We start from the raw sequence: 20,550 nt of genomic DNA, 5'->3' as shown, positions 1-20,550 counted from the left end.
ATATATATATATAAATAGTATCGAAATAATAAAAATTGGGCAGGATTACCCGCGCTGGATTGTGGTACCGGTGCTCCTGGTGGAATTTGTTGGCCGGTTAACTGCTGGTGGGGTTGAGGAGACCACTGAGCTCGGGTTTAACCGGCGATGAATACTCATGAAAGTAACAGTGCCGTGGAACACCTTGGAGTGGCATACGCGAAAGGGATTTACCTGAGCTTGTTTTGTCGCGAGAGCAATCAGTTTTACTGTATCCATCGACGCGAACGCACTCGCACACAAGTGATTATTCAAATAAATTTTTAAGTAATTGACTATTAAAAATATTATTAATAGACAGTACCGACAATAGCAAGTCCGAGTGCTGTGGGAAGTAAAAAGTGTCTTTTGAAACAGGATGCGAACTTCCTGAATATAAATATTTTTAAAATTGAGATTATTTCTGGAACGCAACCATGGATTGGGTGAGAATTTTAAAAATATATATATATATATTTTTGTAAGAGATTAATTTATAGGGAATTTTATGTAAGGTTGAGTTAAATTTTATATAAAAAGTGCGTAAGTAAAAATAAAATCGACCTGGTTGAGACGTTATGAGGTCGAAGAGAGCGAGTCTGCATACGAGTTTTTTGTAATCCGTAAATGCAACTCACGCGATCTCAAGTAAGTGCAACAATCTGTTGAGGATAGCCAGTACATTATGACTTTCTGAGGCAGGGGCCTTGAGAACCCGAGGACTTGCCGGTAGCACAATGTATTGTGTTTACCGAACCCCGTTTTTAAAACAGCTTGTTCGTCGTAATGTCCAGTATATCAAAATACAAATAAGTATATACTTATAGACATTTAATTACCTACGGATTTCGTAATAAAAAAATCGCGGATCGGATCTCTGAATTGATAATTCACACCGTCGTTACTTCCATACTCGAATAAAAGATTTTAGAAAAGAAAAATAATAGAAAATAGAAGCCGAAAAAGAAAAAAAAATAACAGTCGTATCTGCTATTATGTGGGAGAATCTCAGAATATCGGGCGTTTGTGGGAATCATTAGCGTATTTCTGCCCACGAGTGCTACCTGTTATAGGAAGAGACTATTGCGGCAATTAGTATTGCGAAAAAAAATATTAATTATCTATTAGTAATTTTAATTGAAAAATTTTGCTGCAAACAAATTAAAAAAAAAAAAAAAAGATTTACCAATAAATTAATTAATAATTAATTTGTTTATTTGTAATAACAGCAATTTATATAAACCCCGGCTGAAAGTTAATAATTATAGTAATAAATAATAATTATGAAAAATTTAAATTACAAATTACAAAATATTTAAAGCTTCTTCTTTATAAAAGGAATAAAATATATACCGAGTTATAATTCGTTATATTTGACAATTTATTTTTTTACCCAAGTCTTAAAATACTCAACACCCGAGTTACAGTAATGTAGGAAGTAATTAAATGATAAATAAAAATAATATAATTTTATGTGTCACAATAATTTTTAATTTAAATTTATTATTTTTCGCAATACTTTCAAAATAAGGAATATCCATTTTCTATTTAATTCATTTATACGCGGACACGTGCTTAGGTAAATTAATATTAACCGATAATAATATTAATACATAAGCTGACATTAATATATACATATATATATATATATATATATATACATATGTATACATATGAATAGTGAAAGCGATAAGTTAATTTATACAAATTAAAACAGAAGGAAGAGTTCGTCAAATGGTTACACTACTACTTATATTATATGCGACCATGATTGCGACCTTCATGTCGACACTCAACTCTTTTATCCTACGATCAGGTGATCTGGGTAAATAACTTTTCCCATATAATTTATAAAAATTCTATACATTTATATGACCTTCGAAAGGAGAGATCGATAAACGATCGATAGACATCAAGCTGTCTTTTATATATTTTGTTAGAAACTACATGGAGAAATTATTCTTGTTTGAAATTCTATGGTGTCATAGTAAAGCCTGACCATATTGACCACCAAACGGAAATTTAAATAAACCCATGTAAAAATTACAATGGCCATAAAAAAAACTATGACAGTAAAATTTACTGTCATAGTAATTTTTGCATGGGTTTATTTAAATTTTTGTCTGGTGGGCAGCATGGGCCGGCTTTACTTGACACCATAGCATATTTCAAACGAGAATAATTTCTTCATATTCATGTGCAATTTATGTGTAATTAAATTAAAAAAGTTTGTCAATGGCAAAGAAAGTTATTTTACTAATAAAAGTATTGATATATACTGATAAATATATGGTGGGTAAGATGACGATACACAGGGACAGCCAGCAGTTGACCTTTCGCGGTTATTGCCTGGGGGTTTTCAGACCATCTCTTTGCCATTTAATTATTTTCACTCCCTCTGTCCCCTTTTCTGATAAATGAACAAAAAGAGAAGACAAATTGTCATCCGGTTGTTAATAAATTTCTTATTAATTTAAAAAGTAATTAATCGTGTGAATAAATAATTATTTAGTAAAATTTTTATGATAAATTTCACTTTATAATTTCACGTTACTGATATGTGTGTCAATGATCACACGAACATATTTTATTGAATTTAAGATAATATATATTTTATTTTAACCTGGTTTTTATCGTCCGACAAAATAGATGGTGATTAGCGAGTTAATAAATGATAATTGATGTATATATTTTATTTCCTGTGAGAAAAACGTTAACTGATAGGATTTGCTGCAATCCTTCTGGCAAATTCCTGATGAAAGTAAAAGTAGCTATAGATATATATATATATATATATATATATATATATATATATATATATATATATATATATATATATATATATATATATATATATATATATATATATATATATATATATATATATATATATATAAATATCTATGCAACATTAAACAACTCCGACAGTAATGGTTAACAGAATCATAGATGTTAAATCTTTCAAATCATATAATTTATATTTAGATAAATTCAAAACCCATATAATCGAAGTAAAATTTTATTGCTCAACTTTTAAACAGAAATTGAATTTAAACTGCCTAGTTAATAATAATTACAATAATTTATTAACAATTTCTCCAGCATTGTCCTTACATTTCTCTCAGTTCAAACGACCTTGGGAAATAACATTTTTATTTTCATCAAAAACCTGTTTGTAATTTCTTACAAAAATTTCAATTTTAATAAATATTTCATTTTAACGTTCCATTGATCTTTTGATTAAAAAAAAAAATGCGGTAATAAAAAAGCCGTAAATTTAAATAGTAAAAAAAATTTGAATTTTTAGGCTGAGTAATAAATGAATTGTTAATGTACCGACGATGTAACCGCGTAATAAGAGATTATTACGTTTGACGGCGCGCCGAAACGCCCGATGCAAGAAAGTCTGTTCAAACGGGCCCCATATCCTTCTACTTCAACTTATATATATATATATATATATTTATATATCATGCGTTCCTTGTTTCTTTCTTTTCTTGCTTTCTCTTTACACCCATTGCATAACAAGGAGTGGAGTGTCGACAATACGACGCATAGCTCTGTACCACTAAATAATATAAAAAATATCGTCTCTTGTGTGTCACGGTCCCATTCATTATATACATCCATTATTATATGTTATATATATCTGTTTAATGTATCAACGACATATAAAGTCTCATATATAAATTGGTCTTGCCTGGGATCTAAAATCTGCACTTATTTTACCGCCAATTACTGCTAATAAAATACACAAGACATATATATATATATATATATATAAATATATGTCTTGTGAGACAATTCAACTTAAGTATGTTGTATAATTACTTTTACAATGTACTTTTTTATGTTCCTACTATTTAAATTATATATTCTTTTGTACTTAAGATTTTTCTAGTACGCACATTGTTTTTAATTAATAAATTAATATGAATCGGAGTAAATTTAATTCATTATTTTTTTCAATTACGATAAAAAAAAAAATAGCTTTTGAGAAAGCAACAATACTGGGAATAACACAATTAAATAATGAGATAATTGTTATTTAGTTTAAATATAAAAAAAATTTATCGCTCCTGCTAAAGTAGAATAAGAAATTTAAATAAAATATACTCGACGTTAGATCGTCGCCCGGTGATGTGAATCCGTAAATGAAGTAAATTTTTAAAATTTATTTTTTAAACGTTCGTCGAACTTTTGACGCGTGACGACTGCCAACTAACTGATTTAGATACATCCGGATTATTACAAAGGGCCATTGTTTTAAATAAATATAAATAATTAGCAGTACATCATTTGATTATTAATTAATAAAACGTTGCAGAGAACTGGGAGCATGTACTTCCTGTGGCTAGTGCTGACACTTTCGTCGATTAACGGTAAGTAAATAATAAATTTATTTTTTTTTTTTTATGTTTAACACCACGTTACTGTTGTTTCTTTACTTTATTCTTCCGACAAACGAAAGTCCAAGGCGAGACTGAAAATTTCTCTACGTGTAAGTCGCGGTTTCACTCCCGACCATTTACGTACGTTTTATACCTATAAAGCCCAGCATGCGTGATGCCCATGTCTCAATAGCTTTTCTCTATAGACTACATAATCAAATACCGATATAATATCTATTGATCAGGTGCTGATAATCGATTGTAAAAAATTTAACAACCATTTATATTTAAAATTATTAATAATTTCGCACGGAAAATAACAACTTCCTGGAGCAAAAAATATTTTACATTATGAATTTAAAAAAAAATTTCGGGGCGCGAAAAATTTTTTTTTAAATTCATTATTCTAAAAATTTCTTGGGAAGTTAAAATTTTTTTGAGGCTTTAAATATTTATAATAATGAATTTATTATACTAGGACATGCGGAGAAAAAAGTCGTCTGTTATTACACAAACTGGTCAATATACAGACCAGGTACAGCCAAGTTTTCACCACAAAATATAAATCCTTATCTATGCACGCATCTAATTTACGCCTTTGGAGGTTTTACTAAAGACAATACATTGAAACCGTTTGATAAATATCAAGATATTGAAAAAGGTAATTTTAAATAAATATTACACGTACGGTCAATATCAAAATATAATAATAACACTGATAATAATAATAAATGTAGGTGGATATGCCAAGTTTACTGGTCTGAAAACCTACAACAAGAATCTTAAAACAATGCTGGCGATAGGAGGATGGAATGAAGGATCAGCGCGATTTTCTCCGATGGTAGCAGACCCAGAAAGACGTCAGGCGTTCGTCAAAAATTCAGTTAAATTTTTAAGACAGAACCACTTTGATGGGCTCGACCTCGATTGGGAGTACCCCGCATTCCGAGATGGAGGCAAGCCACGCGACAAAGATAATTACGCTGATCTCGTCCAGGTACTAGAGGATTAAGATCATAATTAAATTATAAGCTGAGGTGTTTGTAAACAATAGTATCTGGTTTCACTTGAAACTCTAACGGTTCGATTATAATCGATTTAAGGAACTGCGGCAAGAGTTCGAGAGGGAATCATCTAAGACTGGACGACCGAGATTACTTCTCTCTATGGCAGTACCAGCAGGTATTGAGTATCTGGAGAAAGGATACGATTTGCCAAGACTAAACGAGTACCTAGATTTCTTCAATCTTCTATCCTACGACTACCATTCAGCGTTTGAACCTGCTGTTAATCATCATGCCCCGCTATACGGACTCGAAGAGGACAACGAGTATAATTATGACAGTGAACTAACTATCGTAAGCTATTTGATAATTATTTTTTTTTAATTATTTGCTACTATACTATTTAATCATCGTCGCTGCTTATTACAAGTTATTAAAAAATAATTATTCTAATTGCAGGATTATACGATATCTTATTTACTGAAACATGATGTTTCCTCGGATAAAATAATACTAGGAATTCCTACGTACGGTCGTTCGTACACTTTATTTAATCAAGACGCGACGGTGATTGGTTCACCAGCAGATGGTCCGGGGGAAGAAGGGGATGCGACACGAGAAAAAGGATATCTCGCTTACTATGAGGTTCTGTAATTTTATGAAAGATTTATGGGTAATGGTTAATTATGATTTGAATTTATTTATAAAGGTATAATTTTAATTTTAGATTTGCGAAAATGTTGCTAAATCGAACGAATGGGAGATAGTGCAGCCTAATTCAAAAGCTATGGGTCCGTATGCATTCAAAGGCAACCAGTGGGTCGGTTATGATGATGAAAATATTGTTAGATTGAAGTCTATGTATGTCATTGAAAAAAGTCTTGGCGGTATCATGTTTTGGTCAATTGACAATGACGATTTTCGGGGAAAGTGTCATGATCGCCCGTACCCGCTTATTGAAGCGGCCAAAGAAGCCTTATTGGCTGGAACTGAGTAAATAATTGTTTAAATATTTTAATAAATATATTTTTCATCCACCACTTTTATATTTTTATGATAAATTTTAATTTCGAGTCATAAAAAAAGTGTTATTGGTTTTTTATAATTATTTCTGTAAATATTGAGTTTTGAAAAAAATGGCAAAATACTTTTTTTGTAGCGCTTTAAATTTTTTACAAGAAAGGTCTCTTGCAGTTTTTTCAAAAATTTTATAGCTATGGAGATATTTGGAGTGGGAAATTCCCGGTGACTGTTAAGAGTTGATTTTTTTTTTAGGAATGAACAGACGACACAGAAACCGAAATCGGGAGGTAGAAAAAAAACTAGACCTCAAATTAGTGGTCCGAGATCGGATGATTCGAGTAGTAGGAGAGCGAGACCTGAGAAACGGAGACCCAGTGCCTCGACACAGCCATCGCGTAGTCGAGTTTCTCAGAGATTCGGATCTAATGCAAGAACTCAGGGTAATTTTGAAGAAAATTATGGCCGTAAAGGTGAAGATGTTGAGGAAGAAGGCAACGCTGTTAAGGAAACAAGTAATCGGTGGAAAACGAACCAGAGAAATCGATCGAGTAAAGTTGGAAATCGTAGAAAAGTTCAGACTACTGAGAGATACGAGGAACCTGTTGAAGAAGAGGCTAAAGAGTCCACTAGTATCAGATTTACGACACCAGAGCCTCCGACTACTCCTGATCCTGGTAGTGGTAAGTAGTTTTCTTCAAAATTTTAAATTAAAAATGAATAATTATTAATTAAACTTTCATTGATTTGTTATAATTAGATTTCAAATGTGAGGACGAAGGATTTTTCTCTCATCCCCGTGACTGTAAAAAATATTTCTGGTGTCTTGACAGCGGAGCAGGAGGACTTGGAATCGTGGCCCATCAATTCACTTGTCCATCAGGATTAGTATTCAACAAAGCCGCTGACTCATGTGATTATCCTCGGAATGTTGTATGTCCTAAAGCGAAAACTAAAACTGCGACGACGACGACGACAACAACTAAAGCTCCGATTACTACGACAAGTCGCCCGACAACTACTACAAGACGTACTACGACAACAGAAGAATATTCTGCTGAAGAGTATGAGTATGATGAAGACGAAAATATAACTGACGAAGAAGTGAAGGAAGAAGTGAAGACGACTCCGAGATCGTTGGTTTACAAGACGATAGCAAGAAATAAGCCCACTACTACTGCAGCGACTGAAGCTCCGACAACAAATTCTCCGAGAATTCTAAAAACAAGTTCTGATAAAGTATTTGATTTAGAGGATGAAGAAGATCCTAGAGTTATAAAAGAACTTATTGAATTGATTAAGAAAGCTGGTGGTTTGGAACAGTTGGAAAGACAGTTGAATATCCAGGAAAAGACTCCGATGAGAAAGTCGGATGATAATGGAGACAATGGACAAGTCACGCCGGCGACAATCAGTCGCAGTTTGTACGAAAGAGTTCTCAGTCGTCAAGCGAATAAAGTTAATAATTTGTTTGGACTTTCAACGACCCAGAGAACGACCACGACGACCGAAGGGTCCAAAAATTCTAGAGTGAGCCCGCAAAATGGACCGGGCGGAGCTCAATTTGAAGGTCTGGATGACGTCCCAGAAGTGAAAAGTCTGAGACGAACAAAAAAACCCCAGTATGTTACGATTGAACGTCAGAGGTACGTCTAATGCGGAAGACTGTTGATACTTTTTAGATTTAGTGTTGAGGAAACGGTATAATGGATGGGAATTTTTCGCTTTCAGGCCTTCGACGACGCCAGTCTCTGAAGATAATTTCGAGGAAGACCAACTGGAGGACGAAGAATCTGAAGAACAAGACAATGCGGATGTTGCGTCGTCTGAAGATCAGGCGGTTAGCGACCTTCCGGAAAGTAGAAAAGACTCGTCTAAGAAAGTTACACCGAATTACGTAAACATTCGACGTACACGTCCGACCACTCCTGCGTAAGTAAACTATTTTAATTGACTATTAATTACGGAAAAAAATTGTTTAACTAGACAAAAAATTTCTGATTATATTTTATTTTACCTTTTATTTAGATACGAAAATGATTTAGAAGCCAGAGATCAAGTTCCTGATAGAGAACAATCGAAATTTTTACAAGAGAACGCAGACAAGTACAAACTAACAATCAATTATTATTATTATTATTTTTTTTATGTTTCAATAAAAAAAAGATATTTGAATAAATTATTTATTATATTTTAGAACTGAAAATGAAAGCTTCTCACGTCAAAGGCCCGTAACTTCTACGTCAAATGACGAAGCGGATCTGAAAGAAGAAAAAGAGACAGCGGTCTCAAAAAATAGGTAAAAAAAAAAAAGAAATGTAATATTCAATTAACATTTTATTTTTAATGCAGGGCATAATTAAAAAGAAATTATATTTATAGGTACACTAACACTCAAAGATTTAGAAGTACGACTTTGAGATCGAATGAATCAACAGCTTTCACCGAGAGCATTAAACCCAGTGAAAAAACTACAACGGAGATTGTAATCCCGACAACCCAAGTAATTAATCAACAAGAAAGAGAACAAAATTTAGAAACGTTTGATTTTTCAACATTACCAGTATCTACTATAGAATTTTCATCGACGCCAGCCACTGAAGTACCAAAAGAATCACCGGTAACTGAAATCGTATCGGGGCCAAAGGCGACGATAAGCACGACCCATTTACCGCTTGCGGAACCGACAGTTAAGTTGGTAGAAAATTTTGTCACCGAGTCTTCGTTGACAACGGAATCAACCAGCGCCAGAGTGACCCAGCCACCGACCACACGCACGACTGCTGTATCGCAGCCCCGACCTTTCGGTTTCCCAAGACGAGGACGACCTACGACGACAACGAGCACGGCCTCACCGACAGTCTTGTCATCAACAACAGATCAATCTAGAGTAAAGGTGAGTACTAGACCGACGAGAAACTTTGTCAGAACAAGAGCAAGACCGAAACCTAGTGAATCAACAAGTGATGATAAAAATCACGTTGACACTGAAGTTTCTGATAATAATTTAAATGAAACTTCTAAACCCAAGCCGGCGAGCAGTAGCAGAACGAGATTTGTCATAAGAAGAGGCGGCACTCGATTCTCTACATCGTCGCCACAAAATGTGACAGAGAGTTCGAATGAATTCGCGGTACGCAGACGCACCAGGCCGACGGCTCAAACGACGGTCTCTGAAGCAACACAATCGACAACTGAAAGCAGACCTACTAGTCATCGCAGACGAGGAAGACCCACGACACCCATCCCCGAAGTAACTTCTCAGAGCAATAAACGACGACGAAGACCAACCGCTGCACCAGCAACCGACAGTCCAATTATCAGAATAGTCCCAAAAAGTATCGACGAACCAGTTTTAAATTTCTCCAAGTCCGGTTTCAATGCCAACGTTGTCCCCGAAAGAATAACAAACATAAAAATTTTAAAAATCGCTGATTCGCGAAACGATTCGCTCAATGCCATCGAATTTACAACAACTGAAAGTGAAACATCAAAACTTGTAGATCTTGATGACTCTGCAACTGAATCAACAATATTAATAACTTCTCCTGATCCTTTCACAAAATATACAACCACTGACTATTCGACTTTAACGACTCCTACGTTAAATGCCGATAAAAATGAGAGAGAAGAGAAGCAAATAAAGAAAAAGGTATTGCTGAGAAAAAGACCGGTTTCAGAAGTAAATTACACAGACCAAGATAATCTCAAACGACGGCGTAAAGTAATAAGACGTCTAGGACCCGTATCATCAGAAGTTTTAGAAAACCCAACAACTACTTCTACAGATTATATTAAAGACAACGAAGTGGTAACAACAACCGAGTCACTTTTTAGTTTTAATGATCGCGAAAGTTCAACGACCGAATTCACTACTTCAGCCGCGACCGAGTACACTACGGAAGTCGGAGTAGACGCTACGACTTTGGGGATTGAAGAGAGCACCACATTGATCAGCAATGATGTAGATTCCGAAACTACGACATTAAGTTCTGAAGATTCATCAGAATTTACGACAGTCACAACGACTTCTGCGCCTACAACAACTGAAAAAGCAAGCACGCGATTTTTGCGAAGGAAATTTATTCGCAAACGACCTGTTGACTATTCTGCAACATCAACGGCATCACCCAGACGTTTTGGATTCTCCAGAACCACCACAGAAATACCGACCTCAAGCTTCACTCCTTCAAAACGTCGAAAAAATCTCTTTATTCGCAGGCGCCCGGTTCCCTCAACGACCTCCTTAAGTACCGAGTCATTTGATGATGACGAGAGCAACGAGTTCAACACAGTAACAGACGTAAGAAGCTCATCGGTAAGTCCTGAAACAGATAGCTTTTGGAAGCAATACACAACATCTGCGCCTCAGACCATTACACCTAGCTCACAACAACCAGACACAACAACACCAGCTATCGATGACTCGCCTCCTCACAAATCAGACGAAAAACCTGAGGAAGTAACTCGTCAGTCTCGAGTTAACTCCGAGATTAGAGACGAGATAGCCGAGTCATCAAAAACACCACAACCGTCTTCTTCTTCTTTTGCTTCTTCTTCAACACAAGACAAACCCAACTTGACAGCTAATTTTTGGCAGAGCTTAAACACAAAAAATAGATCATACCTACAACGAACCAGTTCCTCGACATCCACAGAAGCATCAGCAACTGAAACTCTAGTACCGTCTAAAAAATTTGACTACGTTGCTGACGCGATTCTTAGAAAACATCAATCATCTTTAACAAAATCCACCACTAAATCATCAATATCAGCATCAGACGATGATAATTCATTGGAGTACAAACACACAACGCCATTGACGAAACCCCAAGTAACGAGTCTGGTTACTTCGGTCGTTGAATCTGGCACAACAGAACGACAAATAATTCTTATTAAGACAAAATATTCATCACTGACGTCCATGACTAAAATACCCGCTGACAATCCACTTAACATACACGACCAACAGGAACACAAGATTCAGTATTCAGACGAACCACGTAATCTGATAAACAATGAAATAAATGAATCAACCGAACGTGCGCCTGAGAAGTCAACGCTGCCTATTGAGACAGTATTTGCCCGACGGCCACGTTTCTTTACAACAGAATCTACCGTTGAGTCATCGACAATCGCCATTGAGTCGGTCTTCAACAATTTAATTAAAAAAAATAAACAACATCAGCAATCATAGATAATTATTAGTCATCAGATAAGTATTCATAAGTGTAAATTCATAAAATCATAAACAAGTTATCCATAAACACAAAAATATTGTAAATCATGACCATGACCAAAGGATTATTGTAGTTCTATTAGATGTAAATGCTTTGCCAGCGACTTTAGCTCGACTTTAAACGTCGAAAGTCCTGTCTTTCTTTCTTCTCTGCCTGCTTACACAATTACAAACAAGATATTATGAGACAAACAATGCTTTGAAGACGCTATTGCAATGATATAATCATTAAACGAACGTGATTTTCAGATCAGTCCAGCTCAAGAGCTTCCGTCTCTCAAGAACTTGATAAATCATGAAATAAAACTAAACCTTGACACTCATTATCATCAAGACGATGATGATAGTGGTGGTGACAGTGATAGTTATGAAGACCAACTAATAAAGTCTGATAGTTACGAGACATATAGCGATAATTTTCAGGGCATTCCAGTTCCTGTGAGAATATTAAATGACATTGACAGCAAGGAAGTCGTAAATCAACTGGCTGTCCTTCATCTTCCGCAGAGTATTTTGAATTCTTTGATTTCCCACAGCAGTATCCTGAGAATTCAAGTTGTTGATAAGCTTAAAGATAATGAAATTGACCAGGAACATTTCACAACTACTTTCCAAGACTTTACTGCTACCACGGAAAAGTCAACAACTATTCAAGAAGAAAATTCTTCTAGTATTCGTGGATTTTTTATAACTAAAAGTATCGATTCTCCATCAACTACTCAGTCACCTGATTTACTAGAGTCATCGACTGTTCAGTCATCAACTACTCAGTTATCTGATTCATCAGAACCATCAACTGTCCAGTCATTCGAATCTTCAAAGCCAACTGAATCAACAACTCAATCAACTAATTCTGTTGAAATATCAACAGTATCTGATGATTATTCCAGTAAAACAATTTCAGAAGTAGAATTAAACGCTACTACTACTAATTCTATTGATGTAACAAATAATAACACGACTTTAGAAATGATTGAAACAACTGTAGCAATAAGAGAAGAATTAACTACTCTACCTCCGACTACTAACCACGAAACCATATCCCCAGATACTGAAAAAAGTCTGACGAAATCCATAAAACAGATAACGGTACTTCGTCGTCGAGTGGGCGAACCAAGAACGGATTCACCCAGACAAGATCGCCAGCTGTCGAATGATTCTCAAGAGATAAATAAAATAACCCCGTTACCGGACACGTCGCAATACCATTGGAAGAAGAGGGTGATACGAAAACGAGCGAGATCGCTTTCAATCGAGGACCAGAGTATCGCGGAGAGTCAATTACAAGACACTGTAGATCATCTCCAGTTGGTGTCATCTCCAACAGAATCCAGTGGTGATGAGAAGCCAAATGAAACTCTGAGTGAACTCACCGTTGGAGAGGTCAGTCTAGTCACTTCAAAGCTGGCTGGGAGTCTATTAAATATATTTGCTGCTATGGGTCTGCCTTCTTCTAAACGCCTCATTCTGCTCTGAAAATAAAATATGTATTATATGTAAAAAAAGTAAAGTTAATAAATAACACGAGAAGTTTCTTCTCACTGGCTGAGGATGCTAACAAAGATCAACGATCAAGACTGTACATTCTAACGCCTCCAATAAATATAAATACACAAAAAATGTTGACGATAAGAAAATCCGTCGACATGGACTCTTCGGGATATGCAAATAACAAATCTTATGTCTATAGCCTATCATTATTATAATTGTGAGAAAATGCTTCAAGCGATAATCGATTATTCTGATGATAACTGCGCTTAATTCTATTCTTCACAGGCTTCATTTTTTTATCTAGTTCTATTAACGCTTTTGTGTGTTAGTTTTCTATAAATCTATATTTAGAACTTTTTATTTTCTTATTCTAAAAATTACATATCGTCATTTCTTCCTCTGTATATTTTTAAATGAAAAAAAAACTCAATAGGTCAGTCCAGTGAAGAGCACGAATAACTTCCTGAGGAAACCGGGAGCGCGACCAGAAGTTCCGAGTCGTTTTAAACCAACCAGGAATAAAACTCAAGGTAAAGATACGAAAATATGAAAGTAATAATATGTTATATATGTTAAATGAATGTTACATAAGTAGATGGAGCAAGTACTGAAAGAAGATATTCGAGTAAAGTTAAACTGGACCATGACCAAAGTAGTCGCGCACAAGAGCTTGCAGTGTCGGTAGCAGACCCGCCAGCTGACACTTCCTCATCTCGACTAGGTACGTTAAATATTAACTTCTTGGTATGACTGATTGTTACGTAAATAATTTATTTTAAATCAGTGTCTAATAAAAAATAAAAATAAAAACTCTCACTTGTTGGTTTCTTCAGCATTCTTTCTAATGGTGTCACAATGTCTTTAATTAATATCTACTGGTTTCTCCCCCAGCTCGATATAGTCCAAGGCTGTTACATCATTGAACTAACAAATTCATCAAGTTACCCAATCAAAGTCTGCAATGGGCAGATCTATCTTCACCATTACTCTTCTACTACTACTACTACTACTACCACTTCTACTGACTAAATCGTATAATTTAAATGCATAATTTAATCGTTTTCTTAACACTTAATGATCATTTCATCCGCTGAATCACCAAGACATTAAATCCATAAACATAAAAATATTTTAACGGATTATGGCAACAGGTAATGAAAGAGAAGCTGCTAAATCGCGAGATGTCAGAGACAGCCTCGACGTTAACGCAGATGAAGAGACTACCGAGTCATCGACACTCGCTACCAGAAACACGACACCGGCTAGGAGGAGACAGCGACCTAAGAGTGAAAGGGTCCGGGAGACGACGACGCAACGACCAAGACATCCGGAGATAATCGACTACGACTACTACGTCGACGAAGTTGTCCGACTATCAATAGGTCCTGAGTTACAGGACAAAATTTATGTAACAGCACGCGGTACTTTTGGCTGTCTTGATCAAGGAACGTTCGCTCATCCTACATCTTGCAAAAAATTCATCACCTGTGCCAAGATGGTCGGTGGCCAGGTTGTTGCCACTGAATACACTTGTCCGAAAAAATTGTCTTTTGATCCAGTCGGCGGCATTTGCAACTGGTCCGCTGGTCTTGGTTGCAATGAATCTTTATAATTATTTTTTATTCATTAATTTCTCACACTAATAATAATAATAATATAAATAAATAAATAATTAATTGTACTGTAGATTATAAAAGGCATTACTTGGTGATCGCTGATTTAAAAATTATAAAAAAAATTTGGTACGAATATTTAATGATTCAAAATTAAGATCAACATGATCATTGAACCTGTAGCCATATGTATATTATTTTTTAAGCACAGTGTCGTGATATTATCATTTAAATATATATGTATCAATTATATTCATTTTTGTATATATAATATAATACTAATTAATTTGTAAATAAATATAAGACATACCTTTATTAAATTTTTAAAACAAACTCTTCATTTTGTCACTTCCTTCACTTTTTATATTTTTTTATGGGTGCATTGGCACATGGGTCATATAGCGATCACTTTTCACAATTTAAATTTATAAAAGATAAATTTTACTATCACTGCACAATTTTACACGACGCCACAATACTGTGTTTCTATTCAAACGTAAAGAAGGATCTAGACGGGTGCGCCGCATCATTCCGAATCGCCAAAATGCCGAATGAAACTCTTACCATCAGAAAATGCGGTAAAAAAGTTCTCAAGTAAGACAATAGGTCGCTTTACATACCTTATTGCTAAAAGAAGCCCAATATTGTTTGAAAAATTCAAAATGATTGCCATGTATAAAAAAAAGGTTAGAAAATAGCTTAAATAATACGCAAATATTGAATAGAGCTAAAAATTATTCGCATGCTACAATAAACATGTAGCAAATCATTTTTAAGATAAATAGCAAATAAATAGACGTTTAAAAAATTATTTTGTAAATAAGCAAAAAAAACCTAAGTGAGACATTAAGTTTGGATTGGTATCTCTGTTGACGCTAATAGTCAGTCTGTTTGGAGTATACAGGAGTGTCTGTTTGGACTAAACAGAAGTGTCTGTTTGGACTAAACAGGAGTGTCTGTTTAGACTAAACAGAAGTGTCTGTTTAGAATGAACAGCAATTTCCGTTTAAACTAAGCAAGAGTGTCTGTTTGGAATAAACAGAAGTGTCTGTTTGGACTAAACAGGAGTGTCTGTTTGGACTGAACAGGAATTTCTGTTTGGGCTAACCAGAAGTGTCTGATTAGATCGAACAGTCTTGACTGTATTTAATGGAAAGATATATTTGCTTAGGATACACATAAGTGTCTGTTTGGACTAGACAGAAGTGTCTGTTTAGTCCAAACAGACACTTTTGGTTACTCGTAACGGAAGTCTCTATTTAGTCTAAACATACTCTTGTTTAGTCCAAACAGCCACTCTTGTTAAGCCTAAACAGAAACTCCTGATTTGTTCAAACAGACACTTTTGTATCGTTTAAACGGAAATCACTGTTCATTCTAAACAGAAACTTTTGTTTAGTCCAAACAGACACTTATGTTTAGTCTAAACAGACACTCCTGTTTAGTCCAAACAGACACTTCTGTTTAGTCCAAACAGACACTTTTGGTTACTCTAAACGGAAGTTTCTATTTTATCTAAACATACTCTTGTTTAGTCCAACCTATGTAAAGCCACCTATTGTCTTACTTGAGAACTTTTTTACCGCATTTTCTGGTGGTAAGAGTTTTATTCGGCATTTTGGCTATTCGGAATAATGCGACGCACCCATCTAGACTTCTACTGCCGTTATCGATGATACTGACTGCCGCTATCGAACCGTCAGTTGATACAAAGCAATCGATTCTGCGATTCATTCAACTTCCCCCCTTTTAGCAAAAATTTGAATGTCGACTACAGCGACGCGCAGAGCGCCAACGGCGCGAAATTTCAAAATTAAAATTTAATAATTTTATTAAAAATTATTTGTGTCAGTAATTATATTAATTTAACTAAAAAATATGCTCTAAATTTTTTATTTTTCATTAATAATTTCTTAATTATTCTTATTACTCACGCGGTAAATTTAAATATTCAAAAATAAATTATTAGAAATTGGAGACAAATTGAAAATCGTACGTCGAAATAAAATGATGGCAGAATATGTTAAAAAAATATTTTTAAAAAACACTTGAGTGTTTGAACAAACCTTGGTGGAGAAATAATATGCAGAAGGGTGTCCTAATACACTTGGAGATTCAATTTAAATTGCTCCAAGTGTATTACAGCTAAACAAACGTCACTTAACTGCTATTTTCCCACCAGACGATGCCAGGTGAGTTTGGTCAGGAACTTGGAAGATATCAGCATCAGCCATCAGCAACATTTCACTATAGCACTGAGCACTTATCACTTAACGACATCACAGACACTTTGCACAATTTACATTTTACAAACACTGCACAATTTAATTAAACAATAACTATGAGCAATAACTTTTATGGAAAATTACACAACGCCACTGCAAAACTGTTTCGATTCAAACGTAGAAAAGGATCTAGACTACGACTGCCATTGTCGATGATACTGACTGCCGCTATCGAACCGTTAGTTGATACGAAGCAATCGATACTGCGATTCATCGACCGCCCCCACTTTAGAAAAAATTTGAACGTCGACTACAGCGACACGCAGTTGCGCTGTTGTAGTAACTTGGCGCGAAATTTCAAAATTTAAATTAAATACTGAAGTATTTAATTAAATATTGAATTTAAAATTGATTATTAATTAATAAACTCAGAATTTAAAACTCAAACCTTATTTTTTTCAGACAAAAAAAATTTTAATTTTAGTAAACGTCAAAATTTTCATCCGAACAAAGACTTTTCCGTCACGATATATTATGATACTGAAAATACCCGAGGTCCAAAATTTTCTTAAATTTCTACTTGAAAATTCAGTACAGTCCTTGGAATTGATTCAAAAGAATTAATTATTACTAATAATTAATTTATCTATTTGTTTAAAAACAACAAAAATTTCGTGTGCTACTTTCACTGTCACAAAAAAATGTCTAATGAATAATCTGGCGTTTTTATTGGATGAATTTTAAAAAAGTGACTTCAGCGCCAAGTGATGACAAACGGAACTAATTTAACCCCCAGTATTCATCAGTCGATCAAGTTCTTGCTGGAGTTCCTGAATTATCGTCAACGTATTTATATAGAAGTGAGTAAAAAAAAGAAAAAAATCCAATTTTTATAAAAGTGCAATATATGAATTACATGTGGATCGATCAGAATTATAATAATAATTACTCTTTCATTGATATACTAGTATAATGTACCAGCAATATTGTCGAATACACAAACGAATAATTAACCTGACAAGGTTATAGCCCAGCTGGCATATTTATTTGTCTCAAGTGTTAAGGTTGTACTGCTAGTGATTCATCATATGTCCATTTTATTTATTTAATTTAAATTATTTAATTATGGAGACCAATCCAGAGGACAATAATATGCTGGTGGAAAATTCAGAAGGTAAATAATATTTTTTTAATTAGTTTATGTTGTCATATTTCTTCACTTGCAAGTCACATTGGAGTGTCAACTATAATTATTAATTTAAATTGGCACATAAATAAATGAAAAATTTTCTCCAGTTGATTTGCAAACAAAACTCGAGAAGGTTCAGTCTGAAAATACTCATCTGAGAGAAGAATTTAATGTCCAGCGAGCTAAGATGAAAGAATTGTTTTTACAAAAAGAAGGTAAGTCTGGAATCACCCTTATGATCCAGGTTGGATTTTTAAATTTTTAAATTGGACATTTCAGAGGAACTGAAGAAAAGATTTAAAGAGAATCTGGATCTTCAGGATGAGTTATCAAAATTAAAGAATGAATTAGATGAGGCCAAGAGCCAGCTGGTGGTGGCGAACATCAGGTTAGAGAATGACATTGACGTAGAGACACACAAAGCTCAGGAGGAGATCGCCTCACTTCAGCAGGTTATCCAGGACACGATGGAAGAGTCGGCATGCACGCGGGAGCAGCTGGAAATGGAGGTTGGAAAGTTTCGCGCTTACATTTCAAAACTTGAGGAGGAAAATTCATTCCTCAAGGGACAGATGTCCAGAGATTTACCGACAGACGGGCCCCAGATATCTCTGTCACATGTTACGAAAACTCTTGCGAGGAAAGTTGTCTCGCAACTGGGGGCTGATTCGTTGTCTCTGGGTTCGGATAATATTGAAGAAAGTATGAAGAAGGTTAAAAAATATGTACGTATTTTATTTTCATTTGAATTTTAATTTATTTTAATGTCAGTAGACATTAATAACCTAATTATTTAGGCGCAAGAAGATGCTGAAGTACTGAGATCTCTGGTGGTGCCATTGGAAGAGGAAATAAATGCATTGAAAGAAAAATTACGATCCACTGATGATGAATTACAAAAGTACAAAGAATTACCACAGGCGCAATTGCAACCAAAGAAGCTAGAAGGTGACCAGGGTGAAATAACTTGTGATATGTGTGTTAATTATGAAGCGCAGTTGGTTAAAATGCAGACGACAGCCAAGGAATTGGAAAAACAGTTGGCCGAATCTGATAAAATGCTGCAGTCACAGCGGGAAGAGCTGATCAAAGAGGTCGAGTTCCGCAAAGGAATGGAGGAAAAGTGGAACGAGAAGAAGGAAGAGCACAAAATAAAAGTAACTGAGCTGACCTCGGCTTCCCAGTTGGCGCAGCAGACGTTGCAGGAATTAAAGCTGCAGTTCAGGCAGATGCACCAGGGAGTCACTGAGGAACTCGCCAAGCTGACTCGCGGCAGAGAAGAAGTCCAGAGGCATTTAATAGAGTAGGTTTCGATTTTATTTTTTTTTGTACTTTTTTTTAATTGATGATTAATTAAATGATTTGCTGTAGATTGCAGAGAGAGAACGAGGTACTTGTAGGTAAACATAGCAAACATTCCCAGCAACTGCAGAGTGAAAATATAAATATGCCGAACACTGTCGAAGAATTGCATATGAGTTTACTCCGAGCCCACGAGGATCTGATCATTGCGAGAGTCGCTCAGGAAGTCGCGCAGGAGAAAGAAGCTACGATGCAGTACGAGCTGAATCTCCTCAGAGAGCAGATGATTGCTGAGAAAGACGAGAAGATTGAGAGGCTGGAGAGTGCCTTGAAGGAAACTTCCGCCGCGAAAAAAGAAGCTGACGCGACGATCGTCGAATTGAGACAGCGGGTGACCAGCTTGCAGCAAGTGTTGGAGACCAGTGGGGAAGTGCAGAAAGATTTTGTACGATTGTCTCAATCGCTTCAGGTATTTTATTTTTTTTTTTTTTTTTTTTTGATTGATGTTTATTTGGGAAAATTATTTAAATGGTTATTGTAATTTATCATTTTATAAACAGGTGCAATTAGAAAAAATACGCGAGTCTGGCAGCGAAGTGAGGTGGCAACACGAAGAAGATGTTGATGAATGTCCAACGTGTCATACTGTTTTTTCACTTGGAAAGAAAAAAGTAATTTTAATGATAACAATAACTAACTATCTTTATTATCACTATCAGTAGTTTTAAATCATAATTAAAAAAAAATTTCTCTGTTTTATGTGATGTTTAGGTGCACTGTCGACACTGCGGTCATATATTTTGCCAATCATGTTTATCACATGTTGTAAACAGCGGACCGAAACAAAGACCTTCCCGAGTTTGCGGTGTTTGCCACACGCTACTTGTCCCAGATACCGCGCCATACTTTAGTCAACAACCTCCGCACACACCAGATTAATTAAATTATATTTATTTTAGGATTTATCAATGAAACTAATTAATAAATAAATAAATAAATAATAATTATTAAAAGAACAGAGTAAAGCGTGCAATAAAACACTTAGTGTGATTAAAATA

At 35.0% G+C, this 20,550-nt stretch overlaps 2 protein-coding genes across 5 annotated transcripts; both read left to right on the top strand.

Moving 5' to 3' along the window:
- The first annotated feature begins 146 nt into the window (after positions 1–146).
- Positions 147–15,381, top strand: LOC103569787 (mucin-5AC). 4 transcript variants are annotated; one of them, XM_008547280.3, is made up of 18 exons: positions 147–464; positions 4,346–4,400; positions 4,888–5,070; positions 5,147–5,406; positions 5,513–5,767; positions 5,873–6,058; positions 6,141–6,406; positions 6,689–7,116; positions 7,194–8,079; positions 8,165–8,365; positions 8,462–8,539; positions 8,631–8,732; positions 8,816–9,329; positions 9,465–10,751; positions 11,922–13,055; positions 13,597–13,693; positions 13,756–13,884; positions 14,315–15,381. In XM_008547280.3, exons 1-18 carry the CDS (start codon positions 456–458, stop codon positions 14,773–14,775), a joined length of 6,531 nt encoding a protein of 2,176 aa, XP_008545502.1. In that variant the 5' UTR covers positions 147–455; the 3' UTR covers positions 14,776–15,381. The 4 variants fall into 4 exon arrangements, with proteins under 4 accessions (XP_008545502.1, XP_008545499.1, XP_008545503.1 ...); XM_008547277.3 differs by having other exon boundaries at positions 8,816–10,751; XM_008547281.3 differs by lacking the exon at positions 14,315–15,381 and adding an exon at positions 14,055–14,306 and having other exon boundaries at positions 8,816–10,751.
- Positions 15,382–17,831: 2,450 nt separating this feature from the next.
- LOC103569788 (rab GTPase-binding effector protein 1) lies at positions 17,832–20,508 on the top strand. Its single transcript, XM_008547282.3, has 7 exons — positions 17,832–18,175; positions 18,298–18,405; positions 18,470–18,915; positions 18,988–19,493; positions 19,562–19,961; positions 20,053–20,163; positions 20,264–20,508. Exons 1-7 carry the CDS (start codon positions 18,127–18,129, stop codon positions 20,429–20,431), a joined length of 1,788 nt encoding a protein of 595 aa, XP_008545504.1. The 5' UTR covers positions 17,832–18,126; the 3' UTR covers positions 20,432–20,508.
- The last annotated feature ends 42 nt before the right edge of the window (positions 20,509–20,550 follow it).

This window comes from Microplitis demolitor, chromosome 3, assembly GCF_026212275.2.
Source record: "Microplitis demolitor isolate Queensland-Clemson2020A chromosome 3, iyMicDemo2.1a, whole genome shotgun sequence".
In the NCBI taxonomy this organism is placed as follows: domain Eukaryota; kingdom Metazoa; phylum Arthropoda; class Insecta; order Hymenoptera; family Braconidae; genus Microplitis; species Microplitis demolitor.
Note: the sequence above shows the minus strand (reverse complement) of the source record. Positions and strands in the feature narration are given on the sequence as shown.